Source organism: Pan paniscus, chromosome X (genome assembly GCF_029289425.2).
Source record: "Pan paniscus chromosome X, NHGRI_mPanPan1-v2.0_pri, whole genome shotgun sequence".
Classification (NCBI taxonomy): Eukaryota; Metazoa; Chordata; class Mammalia; order Primates; family Hominidae; genus Pan; species Pan paniscus.
In genome coordinates this window covers 154914277-154937338 of record NC_073272.2, presented here as the reverse complement: position 1 = coordinate 154937338, position 23062 = coordinate 154914277, and the positions used below count along the sequence as shown (strand labels likewise).

The following is a 23062-nucleotide window of genomic DNA, read 5'->3' as shown; positions in this document are numbered from 1 at the left end:
TAGTGACAGAGTTTTGGGGAGATTTTGAATGTGTATCCCGAAATTTGGAGGCATACGTGGATAGTTACTGGTAACCTGCTTTTCCATGGAGAATTTTGAAGGCTGTAATGCCCATAATAGTGGGCAAGAAGAGAGGGCAAGAGTGGAGCAGTTTACCTTCCTGCTGTTTGACATGAGTTTATTCTGTAACAAGTGAATACTGTTGAAAGTAGCTGGGCTTTATCCCTTTTGAAGATATTCTGCCCAAGAAGGCAGTTAGGCAGGATGAGGGGATAGCAGAACCAATAGAGTCTTGGATATATCACTGGAAGTAAGAAGAGCTGATGGGGAGAGGAGAGTTGCAGAAGGATAGCTGAAAGAAACATCTCTAATGTCATGGAACTATGTAATGCTGAGGTCCCCATGGTAACTCTAAAGAAACCATACATGTGTCCTATGAAAAGACCAGCATTTGGGCACCTCCCACACAGAGAACATTGATGACCAAATAGTGTTGTCAAAGATAGAGCAGCAGGACCTGTTAAACAAGAGTCTGTTTGCCCTTTCTTCTATTACCTACCCTCCCTCACCCCCAGCTCCTGGAAAAGGGAAGAGAAGGCTCAGAAATATTGAAAGAACATACTACACCATTCCCTTTCTTTCTTTCTTTCTTTTTTTTTTTTTTTTGGAGACAGAGTCTCGCTCTATCCCCCAGGCTGGAGTGCATTGGCATGATACCGGCTCAACCTCTGCCTCCCAGGTTCAAGCAATTCTCATGCCTCAGCCTCCCAAGTAGCTGGGATTACAAGTGCCTGCCACCACACCTGGCTAATTTTTGTATTTTTAGTAGAGATGGCATTTCACCATGTTGACCAGGCTGGTCTCGAACTCCTGACCTCAACACCATTCCCTTTCTATGGGTCCTCTAACCATAGGTCAGGCATAACTTACTGAGGTGAGGAAGAGCTTAGAATGAATATAAATTAAAATTTTGATTTAGATTGTATCTTCAGGTATGAAACATACCCAGAATGAGACTTAATTACTAAAATCAGTTCTTGTCCTGAGGACCCATTACCCTGAGGGCAGATCTCAGTTCTTGCTCCCTTTCCTCACAGAAGTCAGAGACTACACCTTAAAACTCCAATGCCAAGCTCTTTGGCATATATTCAGGCCTGACACTTTCACAGTCAACCGGATAATCAATTACAGCTTTTTACTTTTTAAAAAAATTGTTTGAATCTTAAAATTATAATAGGTGTGACTTTAGCTTCCACTTGCTCAGAAACTTCATATGTACATGCAGATTTGTAGAACCCTTGCAACAACAACATGATTATCAATATGTGGCTTGTTGTACTCTAATTGAGCTATTTATGGTTTTGCTTGTGGGTAGGTGTAAAACATTTGAAGGATTTTCCAATTCTGCCAGGAGAAATATTCAAATATAAATGGACAGTGACTGTAGAAGATGGGCCAACTAAATCAGATCCTCGGTGCCTGACCCGCTATTACTCTAGTTTCGTTAATATGGAGAGAGATCTAGCTTCAGGACTCATTGGCCCTCTCCTCATCTGCTACAAAGAATCTGTAGATCAAAGAGGAAACCAGGTGAGTTCTTGCCTTTCCAAGTGCTGGGTTTCATTCTCAGTGTATGTCCCCTTATAACCTGAAGAAAATATAATGGTTTGCAATATAGGTCAGTAAAAGAAATGAGCTTAGCTTTTACTGAATTTGAGTTTCGCGTAGTAAACGTGCCTGCTGGATGGATAGGCCATAGAATGTAGGCCCTAGATTTTTCCTATAGTACTCATTCCCAGTCTGGGATTTAGCTCTCTCTAGCTGATCCTCCCCATTTTTATATGTCCAATTACCACCTATTTTCAGATGACCCACAAATTTATATCTACAGCCTAGATTTCTTCCATGGGCATCTCATTATGGATGACTCAAAAGTACCTCAAAATTAACATGTCTGCAGCATGTAGCACTGTTGCAGGAAGTCAGGGACCCCGAACAGAGGGACTGGCTGAAGCCACGGCAGAAGAACATAAATTGTGAAGATTTTGTGGACATTTATTAGTTCCCCAAATTAATACTTTTATAATTTCTTACGCCTGTCTTTACTGCGATCTCTGAACATAAATTGTGAAGATTTCATGGACATTTATCACTTCCCCAACCAATACTCTTATAATTTCCTATGCCTGTCTTTACTTTAATCTCTTAATCCTGTCATCTTCATAAGCTGAGGATGTATGTTGCCTCAAGACCCTGTGATGATTGCGTTATCTGCACAAATTGTTTGTAAAGCATATGTGTTTGAACAATATGAAATCTGGGCACCTTGAAAAGAACAGGATAACAGCGATTTCCAGGGAACAAGGGAGATAACCATAAAGTCTGACTGCCTGCAGGGCCAGGCAGAACAGAGTCATATTTCTCTTCTTGCAAAAGCGAATAGGAGAAATATCACTGAATTCTTTTTCTCAGCAAGGAACAGCCCTGGGAAAAGAATGCATTCCCAGGGGGAGGCCTCTAAAATGGCCGCTCTGGGAGTGTTTATCTTATGCAGTTGAAGATAAGGGATAAAATATGCCCTGGTCTCCTGCAGTGCCCCCAGGCTTGCTAGGATTAGGAAATTCCAGCCTGGCGAATTCTAGTCAGACCGGTTCTCTGCTCTTGAACCCTGTTTCCTGTTAAGATGTTTATCAATGACAATGCGTGCACAGCGGGACATGGAACCTCATTAGTAATTCTAATTTCGCCCTACCTTGTGATCTTGCTCTGTCCCCATTTGCCTTGTGATATTTTATTGCCTTTGAATCATGTGATCTTTGTGACCCACACCCTATTCGTACACTCCCTCCCCTTTGAAAATCACTAATAAAAACTTGCTGGTTTTGCGGCTTGGGGGCATCACAGAACCTGCCGACATGTGATGTCACCCCTGGAGACCCAGCTGTAAAATTTCTCTCTTTTGTACTCTTTCTCTTTATTTCCCAGACCGGCCGACACTTAGGTAAAATAGAAAAGAACCTATGTTGAAATATTGGGGGCTAGTTCCCACAATATAGCACAGTGCATCTCACTTAGTAAGAGCTTAATAGGCTATGTGCGGTGGCTCACGCCTGTAATCTCAGCACTTTGGGAGGCCGAGACAGGAGGATTGCTTGAGCTCAGGATTTCAAGACCATCCTGGGCAAAATAGTAAGACCTTGTCTCTACAAAAAAAAAAAAAAAAAAATTAGCCGGGCATGGTGGTGTGTGCCTGTAGTCCCACCTACTCAGGAGGCTGAGGTGGGAAGATAGCTTGAGCCCAGGAGGTCGAGGCTGCAGTGAGCCTGGATGACAAAGCGACACCCTGTCTCAAAAAAAAAAAAAAAAAAAACGCTTAATAAATACTTTTGGGCAAAACATAGGGAAAGATATAAAATATTTCAAAATATGGATAGAATTTGGACCATTTCTACTGCTTTAAAAAATAAAGCTAAATTCTCTGAACAAGAAAAGCTTAGTTCTTCACGAAAACTCATTGCTCGGCCCCAGAATAACTCAGTGCCATATTGCTGAGGCTTGACTACATGTCCATTTGATTATATTTATGATACATAAGATCCCTACTAGTCTGAAAACATTTCATATGTTTAGAGAGTAAAGTATATGAACTTTGGTGCCAATAAAACACATGGCACGTAAACTCAGAGAAGTATAAATTTTGCCAAGTACTTGTCCTGACCAATTTTTCCTAACTATAGTTTTTTCGTCACTTTTGGGAAGAGAACTGAAATATTATTCTATATTCTCCAATCTCCTCTCTTCAGTATTTTGGTTTATATAGCTATAGGTTATAAAAAATGAGGTTTATACATATTAGTGAGGTTTACATATGAAATCTTAGCAGATCCAATTAGCAAGCGACTAATTCATAAATCTGGTTCATATACAAAATGCTCTTCTGAAAAAAATTTGAATGTTTTAAACAGAAAATTTAAGGTATTAGTGTTGTTTGACATTTTTGTGGTTCACCTTATCTTTCTTATTTGATTTCTGTTTTTCTATTTTTAATTTTTTATAGCCTTGTGGAAGGTCAGTTGCTAGATGGAAGTTTAGGAAAGTCAGTATCTCATTTGACTTAACTAACTTAAGAAAGTCACTGAATAACCACTTGGTTCTTTAAGGAGTTAAATCTTCTAATCTGAACATGAAGAGAATAAGGCTACAGACTGTACCAAATAAATCAGCTAGCATATGGCCTTGGGTGCAGAAAAAACTAAGTTCAGTGGGATCAGTCACCCTCTTGTCCTGGGGACACATTTGTTGTAAGCATATACTCACTGCTCATAGCACCCACCCTCAACTCCCAAGCCCTGGTACATGCCTAAGAGGAAATGGAATTAAACTAATGGATTAGATATATCACATGCATGCCATCGCTTTCATCATAGACTGCTAGCTCCTACCTGACAACATCAGTAGCATTTCTTTACCCCTTTCAATATATGTAATTAACAGATAATGTCAGACAAGAGGAATGTCATCCTGTTTTCTGTATTTGATGAGAACCGAAGCTGGTACCTCACAGAGAATATACAACGCTTTCTCCCCAATCCAGCTGGAGTGCAGCTTGAGGATCCAGAGTTCCAAGCCTCCAACATCATGCACAGTGAGTAAAGCAGCACTTAAGTCCAGTGGGTGGTGAATAAAGAAAAATTGATGTAATCAAAGTGATGTCCAGATAATGAATGAATTGTATGTGCACATAAATTTAACAATTATGTTACCTATAAATGTATAATTTTTACTCAAACACACGTGATCATATAACCCATATTTTAAAAATCCAGTCACCATTTTTTCCTTTCAATATTTACTTGATTTCCCTCTCCCTTTTAATTCCCTATCTCCTTCTATATTACATCTTTTCACCAACCATTCCATGCCCAGGTAACATATTTTAAGACATATTTTCTCTATAATTATATAATCATATATAAACACATACATACATTGTATTAGTCTTCTAGTGCTGCCATAACAAAGTACTGCAGACTGGGTGGCTTAACCAGCAGATATCTATTGTCTTACAACTCTGGAGGCTTGAGATCAGGATGTGGGCAACGTTGGTTTCTTCTGAGGCTTCTCTCCTTGTCTTGTAGATGGCTTTCTCCCTTGTCTTCACATGGTTTCTCCTTTATATATCTTTGTCCTAATCTCCTCTTCTAATAAAGATACCAGTATTGTTGGGCTAGGGCCCACCGTAATGACCTTATTTTAACTAACTACCTATTTAAAAACACTATCTCCAGGTATAGTCACATGCTGAGGTACTGGGGTTTAGGACTGCAAGGTATAAATTTGGGATGGGGGAACACAATTCAGCCCATTGCATACATACACATGTGTATATATTTATATATACCACAAATCTGAATGGTCAAAAATATGGTAAAAAATTCCAATTGCACTATCCTACAGGGAAATGCGAAATAGAATAACAATAGGATAGCACTTTATACCCATCAAACTGCCAAAATTATAATTACTAGTGGGCTTGTGGATAAAAGAGTGTTCTCATGCTATATTAGTGGATAAGTAGTATAGTCTTTTCAAAACCAATATATGCCTTTTGAAATTCTGATTATTAAGATGTTTAAGATGGAGTGAGCCACATTTCCCTGTGTGTCCCACTGGATGCAACTAAAAATCCTGAACAGGCCGGGCACAGTGGCTCACGCCTGTAATCCCAGCACTTTGGGAGGCCGAGGCAGGTGGATCACGAGGTCAGGAGATCGAGACCATCCTGGCTAACACGGTGAAACCCCGTCTCTACTAAAAATACAAAAAATTAGCCGGGCATGGTGGCGGCTGCCTGTAGTCCCAGCTACTCAGGAGGCTGAGGCAGGAGAATGGCGTGAACCCGGAAGGCGGAGACTGCAGTGAGCCAAGATCATGCCACTGCACTCCAGGCCGGCGACAGAGTGAGACTCCGTTTAAAAAAAAAAAAAAAAAAAAAAAATCCTGAACGAAATGCATGGGAACCTTGAAAAGTTATAATGTGAGTTATACTCACCTACCAGAATGTGGCATATGTTACAATTCTATGCCCCTCCTCTCAAAGCTTTAGCCCTTTAACTTTGGGTTGAGCCTCATATTTAGCTTGAATTTCTAGTAATAGTGATATATTATTCTCCAGAGTTAAAGTCCTTTACTATCCATTATTCTAAAAATTTTAAGGTTGTTTAGTCCTTTGAGTTGCATTTTTATTTTTTACATAGTTCAGGGTATTGCTTTCCTTCTGAAGGATTCAGATTTCACATTTGTGCAAGAGTCTAATGCTTAGTATTTAATTCTAGTGGCACAGAGCTTTTTCTTTTCTCCCTCTTCTCTCCAGCCTCATGGCTTTGGTTCAGAATTCCTTCAGCCTGATAGAATATTGTATTTTATAATTTCCTTATTGTGCTATTTACTAGATATTTGTTCTTCTATTTTTTTCTATTCATAATTTCTCCCTTTCCCACCACATCTTTTTCCAAGTAGGATGTGCACTTGCCACAGTATCTGGACAGTTAAACCGTCTCATTTTCTTGGAGACGGTGATGAAAACTAGAGAGATATAGTGACATAAGCAGAGCCAGGAAACAATTTCACTGAAGATGATATATATTTTTTTTCCTCTGGGATTTCTAATATAGCTTTTGGTGGAGATAAGAGTCTGGAATTGAGAAAGAAGAGATTGGAGTTGAGAAAAACAGTCTGAGAAAGCACAGGGAGAGACACAAAGGCAGAGACCAAGAGACACGGGGGAAGGATCTTCAGAGGAAGAGTCCAGGGAGAAAGATGCTAAGACAGAGGGATAAGAAAAGAAGAAAAAAAAGGACCAGGAGGAGAGAGACCCAAACCATAAATCACTCCTATTTCCATTAGCAGTAAAATTGATAATCTATTTTCATACAATGAAATACCATGTGACAATGAAGATTCACAAAAATAAAGCTATACACAACAATATGAATAAGTATCACAAAGACAATTTTTAGTAAAATGGTAAGTGTCAAAAGAATATATACAGTATTATATTATTTACATAAAGTTCAAAAATGGGCAAAATTAACATATAGTTTAGGGATACAGAGGAAGAAAAGTATAAAGGTTAGTAAGGACATGATTATAATAAAAGACAAGATAGTGGCTACCTCTTAGAAAGAGTTCATTTGAGAATAAACACATGTGTTTTGTGGGGATAGCAGCAATATTGTATTTCATGACCTAGATGTTTGTTTTATAATTTTGTGTTTTAAAAAATTGTAGGATTTATGATTTATTTCGTAGATGGATCCTACAAATGATAGGGAAATTGCAGTAGGAATGAAGAGGAAGGAACATGTACAGGATTTGTTTAGAAGATAGAAGGCACATGATTTTGTAAATAATTAGCTATGTTTGGTAAAGGACTAAGAGGATTCAAAGATGATTACCAAATTTCTGATATGGGTAACTAGGAGAAGAGACAGACAAAATGGAAGAAAGTGTATTTAAAGAAATGATAGCAAAAACTTTCCAAATCTGGAGAAAGATGTAAATATCCACGTACAAGAAGCTCAAAGATCTCTAGTCAGATTAGATTCAAACAAGACTATATGAAGACACATTACAATCAAACTGTCAAATATCAAAGACAAAGAGAGAATCCTGAAAGCAACAACAAAAAAGAAGCAAACCACATACAAGGAAATTCCAATAAGGCAGAAACTTTACAGGTCAGAAGAGGGTGGGATGATATATTCCAAGTACTGAGAAAACTTTACCTAGAAAATGTTTCCTTCAGAAATGCAGAGAGATAAAGACTTTGCCACACAATTCCAGTTAGACAAGAGAAATAAATTAAAGACATCTATTGTACACTATGGTGACTACAGTTAATAAATTACCCATTCCAATATATACATATATAAACATTGTGATGTACATCATAATATATTCTATTTTTCCCTGTCAATTAAAAAATAAATTTAAAAAGATTGGATAGAGAAGAATCAGCCATTCTAGTAATTAAGCCTGAGGAAGCTTACATTCCAGTGATTTCAGATAACCATTATGCAAGTTAAGGAATAAACTGGATAGGATGATATTAAAAAAACAAAACCACCAATGAGATACACCAGAATGGCTAAAATTAAAAAGGCTGTCCATACCAAGTATTGGTAAAGATGTAGAGTAATGAGAACTCTCATAAATTTCTGGTCAGGAAATCCAAACATCGAAAGCCAAACATCGGCATACCCTATTGACTCAGGAAATCCACTCCTAGTATACACCTGTTATGTCCCGAATCATGTCCCCTAGAATTCATATGCTGAAGCCCTAACACTAGTATTTCAGAATGTGACTGTATTTGGAGATAGGGTCTTTAAGGGGTTTATTAAGTTAAAATGAGGTTGTTACAATGGGCCCTAATCCAATATGACTAGTGTCCTTATAAGAAGAGGAAATGTGGGCCAGGCGCAGTGGCTCACGCCTGTAATCCCAGCATTTTGGGAGGCCAAGGCGGGCGGATCACGAGGTCAAGAGATCAAGACCATCCTGGCCAACATGGTGAAACCCCATCTCTACTGAAAATACAAAAATTAGCTGGACATGGTGGCGAGCTCCTGTAGTCCCAGCTACTCGGGAGACTGAGGCAGAAGATTGCTTGAACCCAGGAGGTGGAGGTTGCAGTGAGCAGAGATCACGCCACTGCACTCCAGACTGGCAGACAGACTGAGACTCCATCTGAAAAAAAAAAAAGAAGAGGAAATGTGTACACACAGAGACACCAGGGATGCATATTCACAGAGGAAAGACCAAGCCAAGGAGAGGCGTCAGTAAAAACCAAACCTGCCAATACCTTGATCTTGGAATTTTAGTGTTCAAAACTGTGAGAAAACACATTCCTGTTATTTAAACCTCCCAGTCTGTGGTATATTGTTATGGCAACCCTAGCCACTAGTACAGCACCCAAAAGTAGTGTGTACATATTTCACAAAAGACATATAACTATTTAATCCATGTGGAGTGTCAAAAGGCAAAAATACAACAAATGTATTTTAAAGATTGTAATTGGCTTTTATACATGATTCTAGAATCAGATAGCCCTCAGAACCAAATACAGAACAGCAGCCAGCAACATAGTATGGATAGAAATTGGAAGTGAGGTTTAGAGACAGCTTAATTGATTACAGTTGGGCATTTTTGCCTTATTTGAAGCTGTTAGTCGCCTGCAATTGATGGAAGTTCAGCTGCTATAATCGGCTGAGACTGAGCTGTTTGTTATAAAAGCATATTCCTAAATTAGGCTTTCAGTTAGTTCATCAACTAAGCCAGGCTGCAACTTTGTTGTGCAAGGACTCAAGTGCAAAGGTACCCTTAGGCAAAATTCAGATTAATTTAAAAGGACTTTACTTTTGTTAGTTATGTGAAATGAAGTGGAATCTATTTTTTCCAAGTGGATAGTCATATTTTCTATTATCATTTACCAAATAGCTGATTTTTTTCCTGTACTGGTTGGAGATGCTGCCTTTATTATATATTAAGTTTCAACTTATTATATATTAAGTTTCCGCTTACATCTTGTCAGTTTCTGGACTCCATATTTTGTTTGATATATTTATCTATTCTGCATTAAGACTGCATTTTTAATTATAATAGCTTTATAATATCTCAATGTTGTATAGGAAAAAAACTTCAATTATTAATTAGTTATACTAAGCCAATGTCTAAGTATTGCTTAGTGGTTTGTGGGCAACCATCTTACACAGTACCTAGTAACAGAGTAGACAAGTGTTTATTGAATGGATGGATGAATGGATGTGTGGAAGAGGCTTTCAGAAACAATTCCCTTCATAGACTAAGGCCAATGTTACTTTTGCTTAGCTCTTTAGTTTGAAATAATTTAAAATGTACAGAAAAGTTACAAGAATGATACATGGAACTTGACACACCCTTTACCCAGATTCACAAATGTTTAACATTTTGCAATTTTGTTTTTCATTTTCTTTTCTTTATATACACACTTCTGTTACTTATTTTCTATTTGAAAATTAGTTGCAGACATCACATCCCTTTACCTCTCAATACTTTAGTACACATTTCCTGTGAATAAAGATATCTTTTATATCTTTATAACAGACACTTCAAATTGATAAAACACATTTCCGTAATTTACAACTGGTATTCCAGTTGTATCAACCAATGCTGTCATTTATAGCATTTTCTTCTTTGAAGTGCAGGGATCTAGTACAAGTAACTACTTGTCCTGCTTCTTTCATTTCCTTGAATCTGGACCTTCATCAGATGGTAACTTTAAGCACCCAAAGGTTTTTTTCTGGTTTCTCCTCTGTGTAGTTTAAGACCATGCAAACATCCTGCTACTCATCAAAATGCCCCCCATATAACATCCAAATTAATCTTTATCATGATGGTTTATGACTGTCTCCTCACATTGGGATTGGGGCCCAACTGATTATTAACAATCTACTTTTTTGGGAGATATAATATCTCTTCCTGGGAATAAGATAATGGGCATAACATATAATAATTCCTAATTGTATCATGACAATCACAATCCAAAATACTAAATCTGTGATGTGTCTAAATCTCTTTTCCCCATTGTTTTTGCAGGCATCAATGGCTATGTTTTTGATAGTTTGCAGTTGTCAGTTTGTTTGCATGAGGTGGCATACTGGTACATTCTAAGCATTGGAGCACAGACTGACTTCCTTTCTGTCTTCTTCTCTGGATATACCTTCAAACACAAAATGGTCTATGAAGATACACTCACCCTATTCCCATTCTCAGGAGAAACTGTCTTCATGTCGATGGAAAACCCAGGTTAGTTATTATATTTTTCTTGTACCAACAGCTGTGAATGCTTCACTAGCCATTCGTATGCTCTTCTGCCCACTAGCTCACATGCTGTCATTTATAGCATTTTCTTCCTTGAGGTACAGGGATCTGGTTTCTCCTCTGAGTAGTTATTATTTTCACCCTTGCAACTAATAAACAGTTTGAAGGATCACATAGTAGTTCTATTTTTAGTTTTTTGAGGAACCTCCTTACTCTTTTCCACAGTATTTGTACTTATTTACACTCCCACCAACAGTGTACAAGCATTCCCCTTTTGCCACATCCTCACCAGCATTTTTTAATTATTTTGTCTTTTTGATAAAAGCCATTTAACTGGAGTGAAATATCTCATTGTGCTTTTGGTTTGCATTTCTCTGGTAATTAGTGATGTTGAGCAGTTTTTCATATACTTGTTGGCCATTTGTATGTCTTCTTTTTTTTTTTTTTTTTTTTGAGACGGAGTCTCGCTCTGTAGCCCAGGCTGGAGTGCAGTGGCACAATCTCGGCTCACTGCAAGCTCCACCTCCCGGGTTCACACCATTCTCCTGCCTCAGCCTCCCGGGTAGCTGGGACTACAGGTGCCCGCCACCACACCCAGCTAATTTTTTGTATTTTTAGTAGAGACAGGGTTTCACCGTGTTAGCCAGGATGGTCTCAATTTCCTGACCTCGTGATCCGCCCGCCTCGGCCTCCCAAAGTGCTGGGATTACAGGCGTGAGCCACCATGCCCCGCCTGAATGTCTTCTTTTGAGAAATGTCTATTCAGATCTTTGTCCATTTTTAATAGGGTTCTTTGTTTTTTTGCTATTGACTAGAGTTTCTTATATATTCTGGTTATTAATGCCCTCTCAGTTGTATAGTTTGCAAATATTTCATCCCATCCTATAAATTGTCTCTTCACTTTGTTAATTGTTTCCTTTGCTGTCCAGAAGCTTTATGGCTTGATATAATCCCATTTGTCTACTTTTGCTTTAGTCCCCTGTGCTTTTGAGGTCTTACCTGCAAAATCTTTCCCAGACCAATGTCCTGGCGCATTCCCCCAATGTTTTCTTCCAGTAGTTTCATACTTTCAGGTTGTATATTTTAGTCTCTAATCCATTTTGATTTGATTTTTGTATATAGTGAGAGATAGGGGTATAGTTTCATTCTTCTGCATGTGGATATCCAGTTTTCCCACACCATTTATTGAAGAGACTATTCTTTCACCAGTGCATGTTCTTGGCACTTTGTCAAAGGTGAGTTGGCTATAAATGTGTAGATTTATTTCTGGGTTCTCTGTCGTGTTCCACTGGCATATATTTCTGGTTTTATGCCAGTACCATGCTGTTTTTGTTACTACAGCTTTGTAGTATAGTTTCAAGTCAAGTAGTGTCATGCCTCCAGCTTTGTTCATTTTGCTCCGGATTATTTGGCTGTTTGGAGTCTTTTGTGGTTCCACACAAATTTTAAGATTCTTTTTTCTATTTCTGTGAAAAACTTCACTGGTATTTGGATAGGTATTACATTAAATCTGGTAGCATTGATATTTTAACAATATTAGTTTTTCCAGCCCATTAAAATGGGATAGATACCTTTTCAGTTTTTTGTGTGTTCTTCAATTCCCTTTATCAGTATTTTAGTTTTCATTATAGAGATATCTCAGCTCTTTGGTTTAATTTATTCCAATATATTTATTTTTATTATAGCTATTGTAAATGATTTTTTAAAAATTTCTTTTTAGGTTGTTAGCTCTTGGTATATAGAAATGCTACTGATTTTTGCATGTTGGTTTTGTATCCTGCAACTTTACTGAATTTGTTTATCAGTTCTAATAGTTTTTTGATGGAGTCTTTAGTTTTTTGTGAAATATAAGATTATGTCATCTATAAACAAGGAGAATTTGACTTCTTCCTTTCCAATTTGGGTACCCTTTATTTCTTTCTCTTGCTTACTTGTTCTGGCTTGGACTTCCAGGACTACATTTTATAGAATTGGTGAAAGTGGGCATCCTTATCTTGTTTCAGATCTTAAAGGAAAGGCTTTTGGTTTTCCACATTTGGTATGATATTAGCCATAGTTTGTCATATATGGCATTTATTGTTTTGAGGTATGCTTTCTATACCCAGTTTGTTGAGAGTTTTCTCATGAAGGGATGTTGAATTTGATCTTTTTGGCATCAATTGAAATGATCATTTGTTTTTGTCCTTCATTCTGTTGATATGATGTATCACATTGATTCATTTCCATATGTTGAACCATCCTTGCATCCCTGGGATGAATCCTCCTTGATCATGATGAATGATCTTTTACTGTGTTGTTGAATTTGGTTTGCTAGTAGTTCATTGAGGATTTTTGCATCAATGTTCATCAGAGATATTGGCCTGTAGTTTCTTTTTGTGTATGTGTGTGTCTTTGTCTGGTTTGGTTTCAGGGTAATACTGGCCTTGTGGAATCAGTTTGGAAGTATTTTTCCCCCTTGATTTTTGGGATAGTTTGTGAAGAGCTGGTATTAGTTCTTTTTTTTTATTATTATACATTAAGTTTTAGGGTACATGTGCACAATGTGCAGGTTAGTTACATATGTATACATGTGCCATGCTGGTGTGCTGTACCCATTAACTCGTCATTTAGCATTAGGTATATCGCCTAATGCTATCCCTCCCCCCTTCCCCCACCCCACAACAGTCCCCAGAGTGTGATGTTCCCCTTCCTGTGTCCATGTGTTCTTATTGTTCAATTCCCACCTATGAGTGAGAATATGCAGTGTTTGGTTTTTTGTTCTTGCGATCGTTTACTGAGAATGATGATTTCCAATTTCATCCATGTCCCTACAAAGGACATGAACTCATCATTTTTATGGCGGCATAGTATTCCATGGTGTATATGTGCCACATTTTCTTACTCCAGTCTATCATTATTGGACATTTGAGTTGGTTCCAAGTCTTTGCTATTGTGAATACTGCCGCTATAAACATATGTGTGCATGTGTCTTTATAGCAGCATGATTTATAGTCCTTTGGGTATATACCCAGTAATGGGATGGCTGGGTCAAATGGTATTTCTAGTTCTAGATCCCTGAGGAATCGCCACACTGACTTCCACAATGGTTGAACTAGTTTACAGTCCCACCAACAGTGTAAAAGCGTTCCTATTTCTCCACATCCTCTCCAGCACCTGTTGTTTCCTGACTTTGTAATGATTGCCATTCTAACTGGTGTGAGATGGTATCTCACTGTGGTTTTGATTTGCATTTCTCTGATGGCCAGTGATGGTGAGCATTTTTTCATGTGTTTTTTGGCTGCATAAATGTCTTCTTTTGTGAAGTGTCTGTTCATGTCCTTCGCCCACTTTTTGATGGGGTTGTTTGTTTTTTTCTTGTAAATTTGTTTGAGTTCATTGTAGATTCTGGATATTAGCCCTTTGTCAGATGAGTAGGTTGCGAAAATTTTCTCCCATTTTGTAGGTTGCCTGTTCACTCTGATGGTAGTTTCTTTTGCTGTGCAGAAGCTCTTTAGTTTAATTAGTTCCCATTTGTCAGTTTTGGCTTTTGTTGCCATTGCTTTTGGTGTTTTAGACATGAAGTCCTTGCCCATGCCTATGTCCTGAATGGTATTGCCTAGGTTTTCTTCTAGGGTTTTTATGGTTTTAGGTCTAACGTTTAAGTCTTTAATCCATCTTGAATTAATTTTAGTATAAGGTGTAAGGAAGGGATCCAGTTTCAGCTTTCTCCATATGGCTAGCCAGTTTTCCCAGCACCATTTATTAAATAGGGAATCCTTTCCCCATTGCTTATTTTTCTCAGGCTTGTCAAAGATCAGGTAGTTGTAGATGTGTGGCGTTATTTCTGAGGGCCCTGTTCTGTTTCATTGGTCTATATCTCTGTTTTGGTACCAGTACCATGCTGTTTTGGTTACTGTAGCCTTGTAGCATAGTTTGAAGTCAGGGAGCGTGATGCCTCCAGCTTTGTTCATTAGGCTTAGGATTGACTTGGCGATGCAGGCTCTTTTTTGGTTTCATATGAACTTTAAAGTAGTTTTTTCCAATTCTGTGAAGAAAGTCATTGGTAGCTTGATGGGGATGGCATTGAATCTATAAATTACCTTGGGCAGTATGGCCATTTTCATGATATTGATTCTTCCTACCCATGAGCATGGAATAGTCTTCCATTTGTTTGTGTCCTCTTTTATTTCCTTGAGCAGTGGTTTGTAGTTGTCCTTGAAGAGGTCCTTCACATCCGTTGTAAGTTGTATTCCTAGGTATTTTATTCTCTTTGAAGCAATTGTGAATGGGAGTTCACTCATGATTTGGCTCTCTGTTTGCCTGTTATTGGTGTATAAGAATGCTTGTGATTTTTGTACATTGATTTTGTATCCTGAGACTTTGCTGAAGTTGCTTATCAGCTTAAGGAGATTTTGGGCTGAGACAATGGGGTTTTCTAGATATACAATCCTGACATCTGCAAACAGGGACAATTTGACTTCCTCTTTTCCTAATTGAATACCCTTTATTTCCTTCTCCTGCCTAATTGCCCTGGCCAGAACTTCCAACACTATGTTGAATAGGAAAGGTGAGAGAGGGCATCCCTGTCTTGTGCCAGTTTTCAAAGGGAATGCTTCCAGTTTTTGCCCATTCAGTATGATATTGGCTGTGGGTTTGTCATAGATAGCTCTTATTATTTTGAGATACGTCCCATCAATACCTAATTTATTGAGAGTTTTTAGCATGAAGGGTTGTTGAATTTTGTCAAAGGCCTTTTCTGCATCTATTGAGATAATCATGTGGTTTTTGTCTTTGGTTCTGTTTATATGCTGGATTACATTTATTGATTTGCATATATTGAACCAGCCTTGCATCCCAGAGATGAAGCCCACTTGATCATGGTGGATAAGCTTTTTGATGTGCTGCTGGATTCGGTTTGCCAGTATTTTATTGAGGATTTTTGCATCAATGTTCATCAAGGATATTGGTCTAAAATTCTCTTTTTTGGTTGTGTCTCTGCCCGGCTTTGGTATCAGGATGATGCTGGCCTCATAAAATGAGTTCAGGAGGATTCCCTCTTTTTCTATTGATTGGAATAGTTTCAGAAGGAATGGTACCAATTCCTCCTTCTACCTCTGATAGAATTTGGCTGTGAATCCACCTGGTCCTGGACTCTTTTCGGTTGGTAAGCTATTGATTATTGCCACAATTTCAGAGCCTGTTATTGGTCTATTCAGAGATTCAACTTCTTCCTGGTTTAGTCTTGGGAGGGTCTATGTGTCGAGGAATTTATCCATTTCTTCTAGATTTTCTAGTTTATTTGTGTAGAGGTGTTTGTAGTATTCTCTGATGGTAGTTTGTATTTCTGTGGGATTGGTGGTGATATCCCCTTTATCATTTTCTATTGCGTCTATTTGATTCTTCTCTCTTTTCTTCTTTATTAGTCTTGCTAGCGGTCTATCAATTCTGTTGATCCTTTCAAAAAACCACCTCCTGGATTCATTAATTTTTTGAAGGGTTTTTTGTGTCTCTATTTCCTTCAGTTCTGCTCTGATTTTAGTTATTTCTTGCCTTCTGCTAGCTTTTGAATGTGTTTGCTCTTGCTTTTCTAGTTCTTTTAATTGTGATGTTAGGGTGTCAATTTTGGATCTTTCCTGCTTTCTCTTGTGGGCATTTAGTGCTATAAATTTCCCTCTACACACTGCTTTGAATGTGTCCCAGAGATTCTGGTATGTTGTGTCTTTGTTCTCATTGGTTTCAAAGAACATCTTTATTTCTGCCTTCATTTCGTTATGTCATTCAGGACATACCCAGTAGTCATTCAGGAGCTACCCAGTAGTCATTCAGGACTACCCAGTAGTCATTCAGGAGCAGGTTGTTCAGTTTCCATGTAGTTGAGCAGTTTTGAGTGAGTTTCTTAATCCTGAGTTCTAGTTTGATTGCACTGTGGTCTGAGAGACAGTTTGTTATAATTTCTGTTCTTTTACATTTGCTGAGGAGAGCTTTACTTCCAACTATGTGGTCAATTTTGGAATAGGTGTGGTGTGGTGCTGAAAAAAATGTATATTCTGTTGATTTGGGGTGGAGAGTTCTGTGGATGTCTATTAGGTCCACTTGGTGCAGAGTTGAGTTCAATTCCTGAGTATCTTTGTTAACTTTCTGTCTCGTTGATCTGTCTAATGTTGACAGTGGGGTGTTAAAGTCTCCCATTATTATTGTGTGGGAGTCTAAGTCTCTTTGTAGGTCACTCAGGACTTGCTTTATGAAACTGGGTGCTCCTGTATTGGGTGCATATATATTTAGGATAGTTAGCTCTTCTTGTTGAATTGATCCCTTTGCCATTATGTAATGGCCTTCTTTGTCTCTTTTGATCTTTGTTGGTTTAAAGTCTGTTTTGTCAGAGACTAGGATTGCAACCCCTGCCTTTTTTTGTTTTCCACTTGCTTGGTAGATCTTCCTCCATCCTTTTATTTTGAGGCTATGTGTGTCTCTGCACGTGAGATGGGTTTCCTGAATACAGCACACTGATGGGTCTTGACTCTTTATCCAATTTGCCAGTCTGTGTCTTTTAATTGGAGCATTTAGTCCATTTACATTTAAAGTTAATATTGTTATGTGTGAATTTGATCCTGTCATTTTGATGTTAGCTGGTTATTTTGCTCGTTAGTTGATGCAGTTTCTTCCTAGCATTGATGGTCTTTACAATTTGGCATGATTTTGCAGTGGCTGGTACTGGTTGCTCCTTTCCATGTTTAGTGCTTCCTTCAGAAGCTCTCTTAGGTCAGGCCTGGTGGTGACAAAATCTCTCAGCATTTGCTTGTCTGTAAAGGATTTTATTTCTCCTTCACTTATGAAGCTTAGTTTGGCTGGATATGAAATCCTGGGTTGAAAATTCTTTTCTTTAAGAATGTTGAATGTTGGCCCCCACTCTCTTCTGGCTTGTAGAGTTTCTGCTGAAAGATCAGCTGTTAGTCTGATGGGCTTCCCTTTGTGGGTAACCCGACCTTTCTGTCTGGCTGTCCTTAACATTTTTTCCTTCATTTCAACTTTGGTGAATCTGACAATTTTGTGTCTTGGAGTTGCTCTTCTCAAGGAGTATCTTTGTGGCATTCTGTGTATTTCCTGAATTTGAATGTTGGCCTGCCTTGCTAGATTTGGCAAGTTCTCCTGGATAATACCCTGCAGAGTGTTTTCCAACTTGGTTCCATTCTCCCCATCACTTTCAGGTACACCAATCAGTTGTAGATTTGGTCTTTTCACATAGTCCCATATTTCTTGGAGGCTTCGTTTGTTTCTTTTTATTCTTTTTTCTCTAAACTTATCTTCACACTTCATTTTATTCATTTCATCTTCCATTGCTGATACCCTTTCTTCCAGTTGATCGCATTGGTTACTGAGGCTTGTGCATTCATCACATAGTTCTCGTGCCATGGTTTTCAGCTCCATCAGGTCCTTTAATGACTTCTCTGCATTGGTTATTCTAGTTGTCCATTCGTCTAATTTTTTTTCAAAGTTTTTAACTTCTTTGCCATTGGTTCAAACTTCCTCCTTTAGCTCGGAGTAGTTTGATCTTCTGAAGCCTTCCTCTCTCAACTCATCAAAGTCATTCTCCATCCAGCTTTGTTCCGTTGCTGGTGAGGAGCTGCGTTCCTTTGGAGGAGGGGAGGTGCTCTGATTCTTAGAGTTTTTGGTTTTTCTGCTCTGTTTTTTCCCCATCTTTGTGGTTTTATCTACCTTTGGTCTTTGATGATGGTGACGTACAGATGGGTTTTCGGTGTGGATGTCCTTTCTGTTTGTTAGTTTTCCTTCTAACAGTCAGGACCCTCAGCTGCAGGTCTGTTGGAGTTTGCTGGAGGTCCACTCCAGACCCTGTTTGCCTGGGTATCAGCAGCAGAGGCTGCAGAACAGCAGATATTGGTGAACTGCAAATGCTGCTGCCTGATCATTCCTCTGGAAGTTTTGTCTCAGAGGAGTACCCGGCCATGTGAGGTGTCAGTCTGCCCCTACTGGGGGGTGCCTCCCAGTTAGGCTACTCAGGATTCAGGGACCCACTTGAGGAGGCAGTCTGCCCGTTCTCAGATCTCAAGCTGCGTGCTGGGAGAACCACTACTCTCTTCAAAGCTGTCAGACGGGGACACTTAAGTCTGCAGAGGTTATTGCTGTCTTTTGTTTGTCTGTGCCCTGCCTGCAGAGGTGGAGCCTACAGAGGCAGGCAGGCCTCCTTGAGCTGTGGGGGGCTCCACCCAGTTCGAGCTTCCCCGGCCGCTTTGTTTACCTACTCAAGCCTGAGCAATGGTGGGCGCCCGTCCCCCAGCCTCGCTGCCACCTTGCAGTTTGATCTCAGACTGCTGTGCTAGCAATGAGCAAGGCTCCATGGGCGTAGGACCCTCTGAGCCATGTGCAGGATATAATCTCCTGGTGTGCCGTTTGTTAAGCCCGTTGGAAGAGCGCAGTATTAGGGTGGGAGTGACCCGATTTTCCAGGTGCCATCTGTCACCCCTTTCTTTGACTAGGAAAGGGAATTCCCTGACCCCTTGTGCTTCCTGGGTGAGGCGATGCCTCGCCCTGCTTTGGCTCACGCACGGTGCACTGCACCCACTGTCCTGCACCCACTGTCCGGCACTCCCCAGTAAGATGAACCCGGTACCTCAGTTGGAAATGCAGAAATCACCCGTCTTCTGCATCGCTCACGCTGGGAGCTGTAGACTGGAGCTGTTCCTATTCGGCCATCTTGGCTCCCAATGCAAAGACCTTCAAACAACGTGACTTCATTTTCTCACTCCTACCTTTTGTGCTCTTGTCATTTATTTGAATTCTACATATATTTTAAACCCCATAAGACATTATTATTGTTTTATATAATCAATATCATTTATATATATATATATTTACACCTTTCATTTCTTTCATTCTTTTCTGCATTTCTTGCTTCAATCTATGATCATTTTCTTTTTGTCTGAAGAAACTTCTTTGGAACTTCCTTCAGTGTGTGTTGGCTAGTAAAAAGTTCTCTGTCAGTTTTTGGTCAGAATGGGTCTTTATTTTGCCTAGATACAAGTCCTTGGTTGGATTTACATATTGTGAATGTTTTCTCCCAGTCTGTGGTTTGTCTTTTCACTCCTTTAAGGGTGCATTATGGTTAATAGAAGTTCTTACATTTAATTAATTCTTATTTTTCAGTTTTTTATGGTTAATGCCTTTTGTATTCTGTTTCAGAAATTTTTGCCTATCCTAAGAACATGATGCCATCCTTCTATATTTTGTTTCTACATATTTTAAATATTTTCTTCTAGAAGTCTGATTGCTGTGTTGTTCACAATTAAGTTTATGATTCATTTTTAATTAATTTTGATGGAGTGATGCAGATAAAAGTTCATTTTTCCATATGGATATTTAATTGCTTTAGCACCAATTGTTGGAAAAAAATAATTTCCTCACTGAATTGCACTGTTGTCTTTGCCATGAATCTGATGACTGTATCACTGTAGCTTTGTTTCTGTACTCTATTTCAGGGGTAGGTTATGATCCACAAGCCAAATTTGCAGCTTGTTTTTATATGGCATTGAGCTAAGAATTTTTTTACATTTTTAAAGAATTGTCACACAAAACAAAAAAAAAAGCAAAATAAAAATAAGAATATATATCATGGACCATATGTGTCTACAAACCTAAAATATTTACTATGTTGCTTTTTACAGAAAAAGTTTGCCAACCCCTGATCTCTTATATTCCATTGACTTATTGGTCTATCTTTGTACCAGTAACATACTATCTTATAGTAAGTTTTAATATTTGTTAGTATAATTCCTCCAACTTTGCTCTCTTTGATTTTTATATAAATTTTAGAATCATCTTGTCAATTTTATCAATAAAAATATCTTCTGAGGTTTTGATAGGGATTACATTGATTCTGCAGATCAATTTGGGGGAGCATACATCTTGACAATATTGAGTATTCCTGTCCATGAGCATGGTTTAGTTATTTATTTACATCTTTTAAATTTTCTCTTGGCAATGTTTTTGTAAAATTTTAGTGTACAGGTCTTGCACATTTTTGTAAAGTGTATTCTTTGGTATTTAATGCTATTATAATATTTTTTATGGTATCAGTTTTTGTCATTTGTGTTTTTCTAGAAATATGTCCCTTTCATCTAAGTTGTTTAATTTACTTGAAGTAAGTTATTTGTAATGTTCTTTTATCATCCTTATAATGTCTGTACTGATGTCTCCGTTTTCATACCTGATATTGTTATTTATATTTTATCTATTTTAAGTTTATCGCCTGCACCCACTAACTCATCATCTAGCATTAGGTATATCTCCCAATGCTATCCCTCGCCCCTCCCCCTAGTGCACATGTACCCTAAAACTTAAAGTATAATAAAAAAAAAAAGTTTGTCGCCTTTGTTATAGGTTCATCAAATTTACTAATCCTACCATAGGATCAAATTTTTGCTTTGTTCGTCAGGTCATGGAATTAAAAAAATTTTTTTGTTTTGTTTATTTTCTATGTTGAATTTTTATTTTTATTTTGCTTTGCATTTCATTTATTTCTGGTCTTTTGTTATTATTCCAATACTTTCTCTGGATTCAGTTTTCTTTTTCTTCTTGACTTCTTGAGATTAAAACTTGGTTCATTGATTTTCAACATTTCTTACTTTTTAAAAGTTCATACAAAGCATAAATTTCCCTTTATATACTGCTTTAACCCCATATCACAAATTTTGATGAGTCATATTTTTATTATCATTGAGTTGAAAATATTTTATAAATTTTACGTTATTTCTTGTTTTATTCATAGTTATTTTACAGTGTTTTACTTAATTTCCCAATATATGGCGATTTTCTGGCTCTCTCTCTGTTGCTGATTTATTTGTTTTACTGTGATCACATAACATACTCTATATTATTTCAATCATTTGAAATTTGTTGAGACTTGCTATATGCCCAGTGAATAATTTGATTTGATTAATGGCCCACTGCATTTGAAACAAATGTGTCTTTGCTGTTATTGGGTAGAGTGTCATATATTTGCCTATTATGTCAAGTTGCTTTATCATGTTTTTAAAATCCTTATAAACTTCCTGATATTTTATCTGTTTCTTACAGACATGGAGGAAACTGTGACATCTCTGTGATTGTTGAGTTTGTTATTTTGATTTTTGTATTTGTTAGTAAGAATGTTTCAAAATAAATGAGGCAATATAAAATCAGGTGCTTACAACTTTAAGGTTGTATTCTTATTAAATCAATTCTTTCATCTTTGTGAAATGTCCTTTTTGTCTGAAGTAGTACTTGTTGCCTTAAACATCTGCATTGTCTAAAATTTATACACCTGCACTATCATATTTATTTTGCTTAATGTTTGTGTGGTATATATTTCCCATTCTTTTCTTTTCAACCTATCTCTATCCTTATATTTACAGTGTGTCTTTTTTAACATTTTCTGTAGTGCAAGTCTGTTGGTTAATTAATTTTGTCAGTTTTTGCTTCTCTGAAAAGTCTTTATTTCTGTTTTTGAATTATATCTTCACTGTGTATAGAATTCTGGGTTTGTGATTGTTGTTTTTGTTTTATTACATTTTGTTTTATTGGTTTTTCCCTCAGCACTTTAAAAATGCCGCTCCATTGTTTCTACTTGCATAGTTTTTCACAATAAGTTTGTTGTAATTCCCATTTGCATTCAACTGTACATAATGTATCTTTTTTAAAAAATCTGGATGGCTTCAAGCTCTTTACTTTGATTTTCGTGTGTGTGTGTGTGTGTGCGTGTGTGTTACTTTGGCATTCTCTAGGCTTATTCAATCTGTAATTTGGTATCATTAATTTTGAAAAATATCATCTGTGTCTTCAAATATTGCTTCTAATTCTTTCTCTTCTTCTGGTATTGCATTTACATATATTATACTGTTCAATTTTGTCACACAGCTCTTGAATATGCTGTTCTAGTTTGTTTTCTAACTATTTTTCCTTCTAGTTGTTCAGTTTTGTTGACATTTATTGACCTATTTTTACTTCAATAATTGTTTCCTGGGTTGTTGAGTTAATTGATGAACTCAGATGACATACAATTTATCTTTTTATTCTTGTGTCACTTGTGCTTTTGATGTCACATCTAGGAAGGCTTTGTCTAGCCCAAGGCCACATTTACTTCCATATTTTCTTCTAAGAGTTTGATAGTTGTAGCTGTTACATATATGTCTATGATCTAGTTTGAATAAATTTTTGTGTATGGTGTGAA

The 23062-nt window shown here is 37.7% G+C and overlaps 1 protein-coding gene across 1 annotated transcript in view; it reads left to right on the top strand.

The window, feature by feature from the left end:
- F8 (coagulation factor VIII) overlaps positions 1-23062 on the top strand; it is a 185434-nt gene that overhangs the window by 63240 nt on the left and 99132 nt on the right. Inside the window, exons 11-13 of the mRNA XM_003809957.4 lie at positions 1376-1590; positions 4495-4645; positions 10639-10848. Of these exons, the coding sequence (XP_003810005.2) occupies positions 1376-1590; positions 4495-4645; positions 10639-10848 (576 nt within the window). The remainder of the gene's footprint in view (positions 1-1375; positions 1591-4494; positions 4646-10638; positions 10849-23062) is intronic.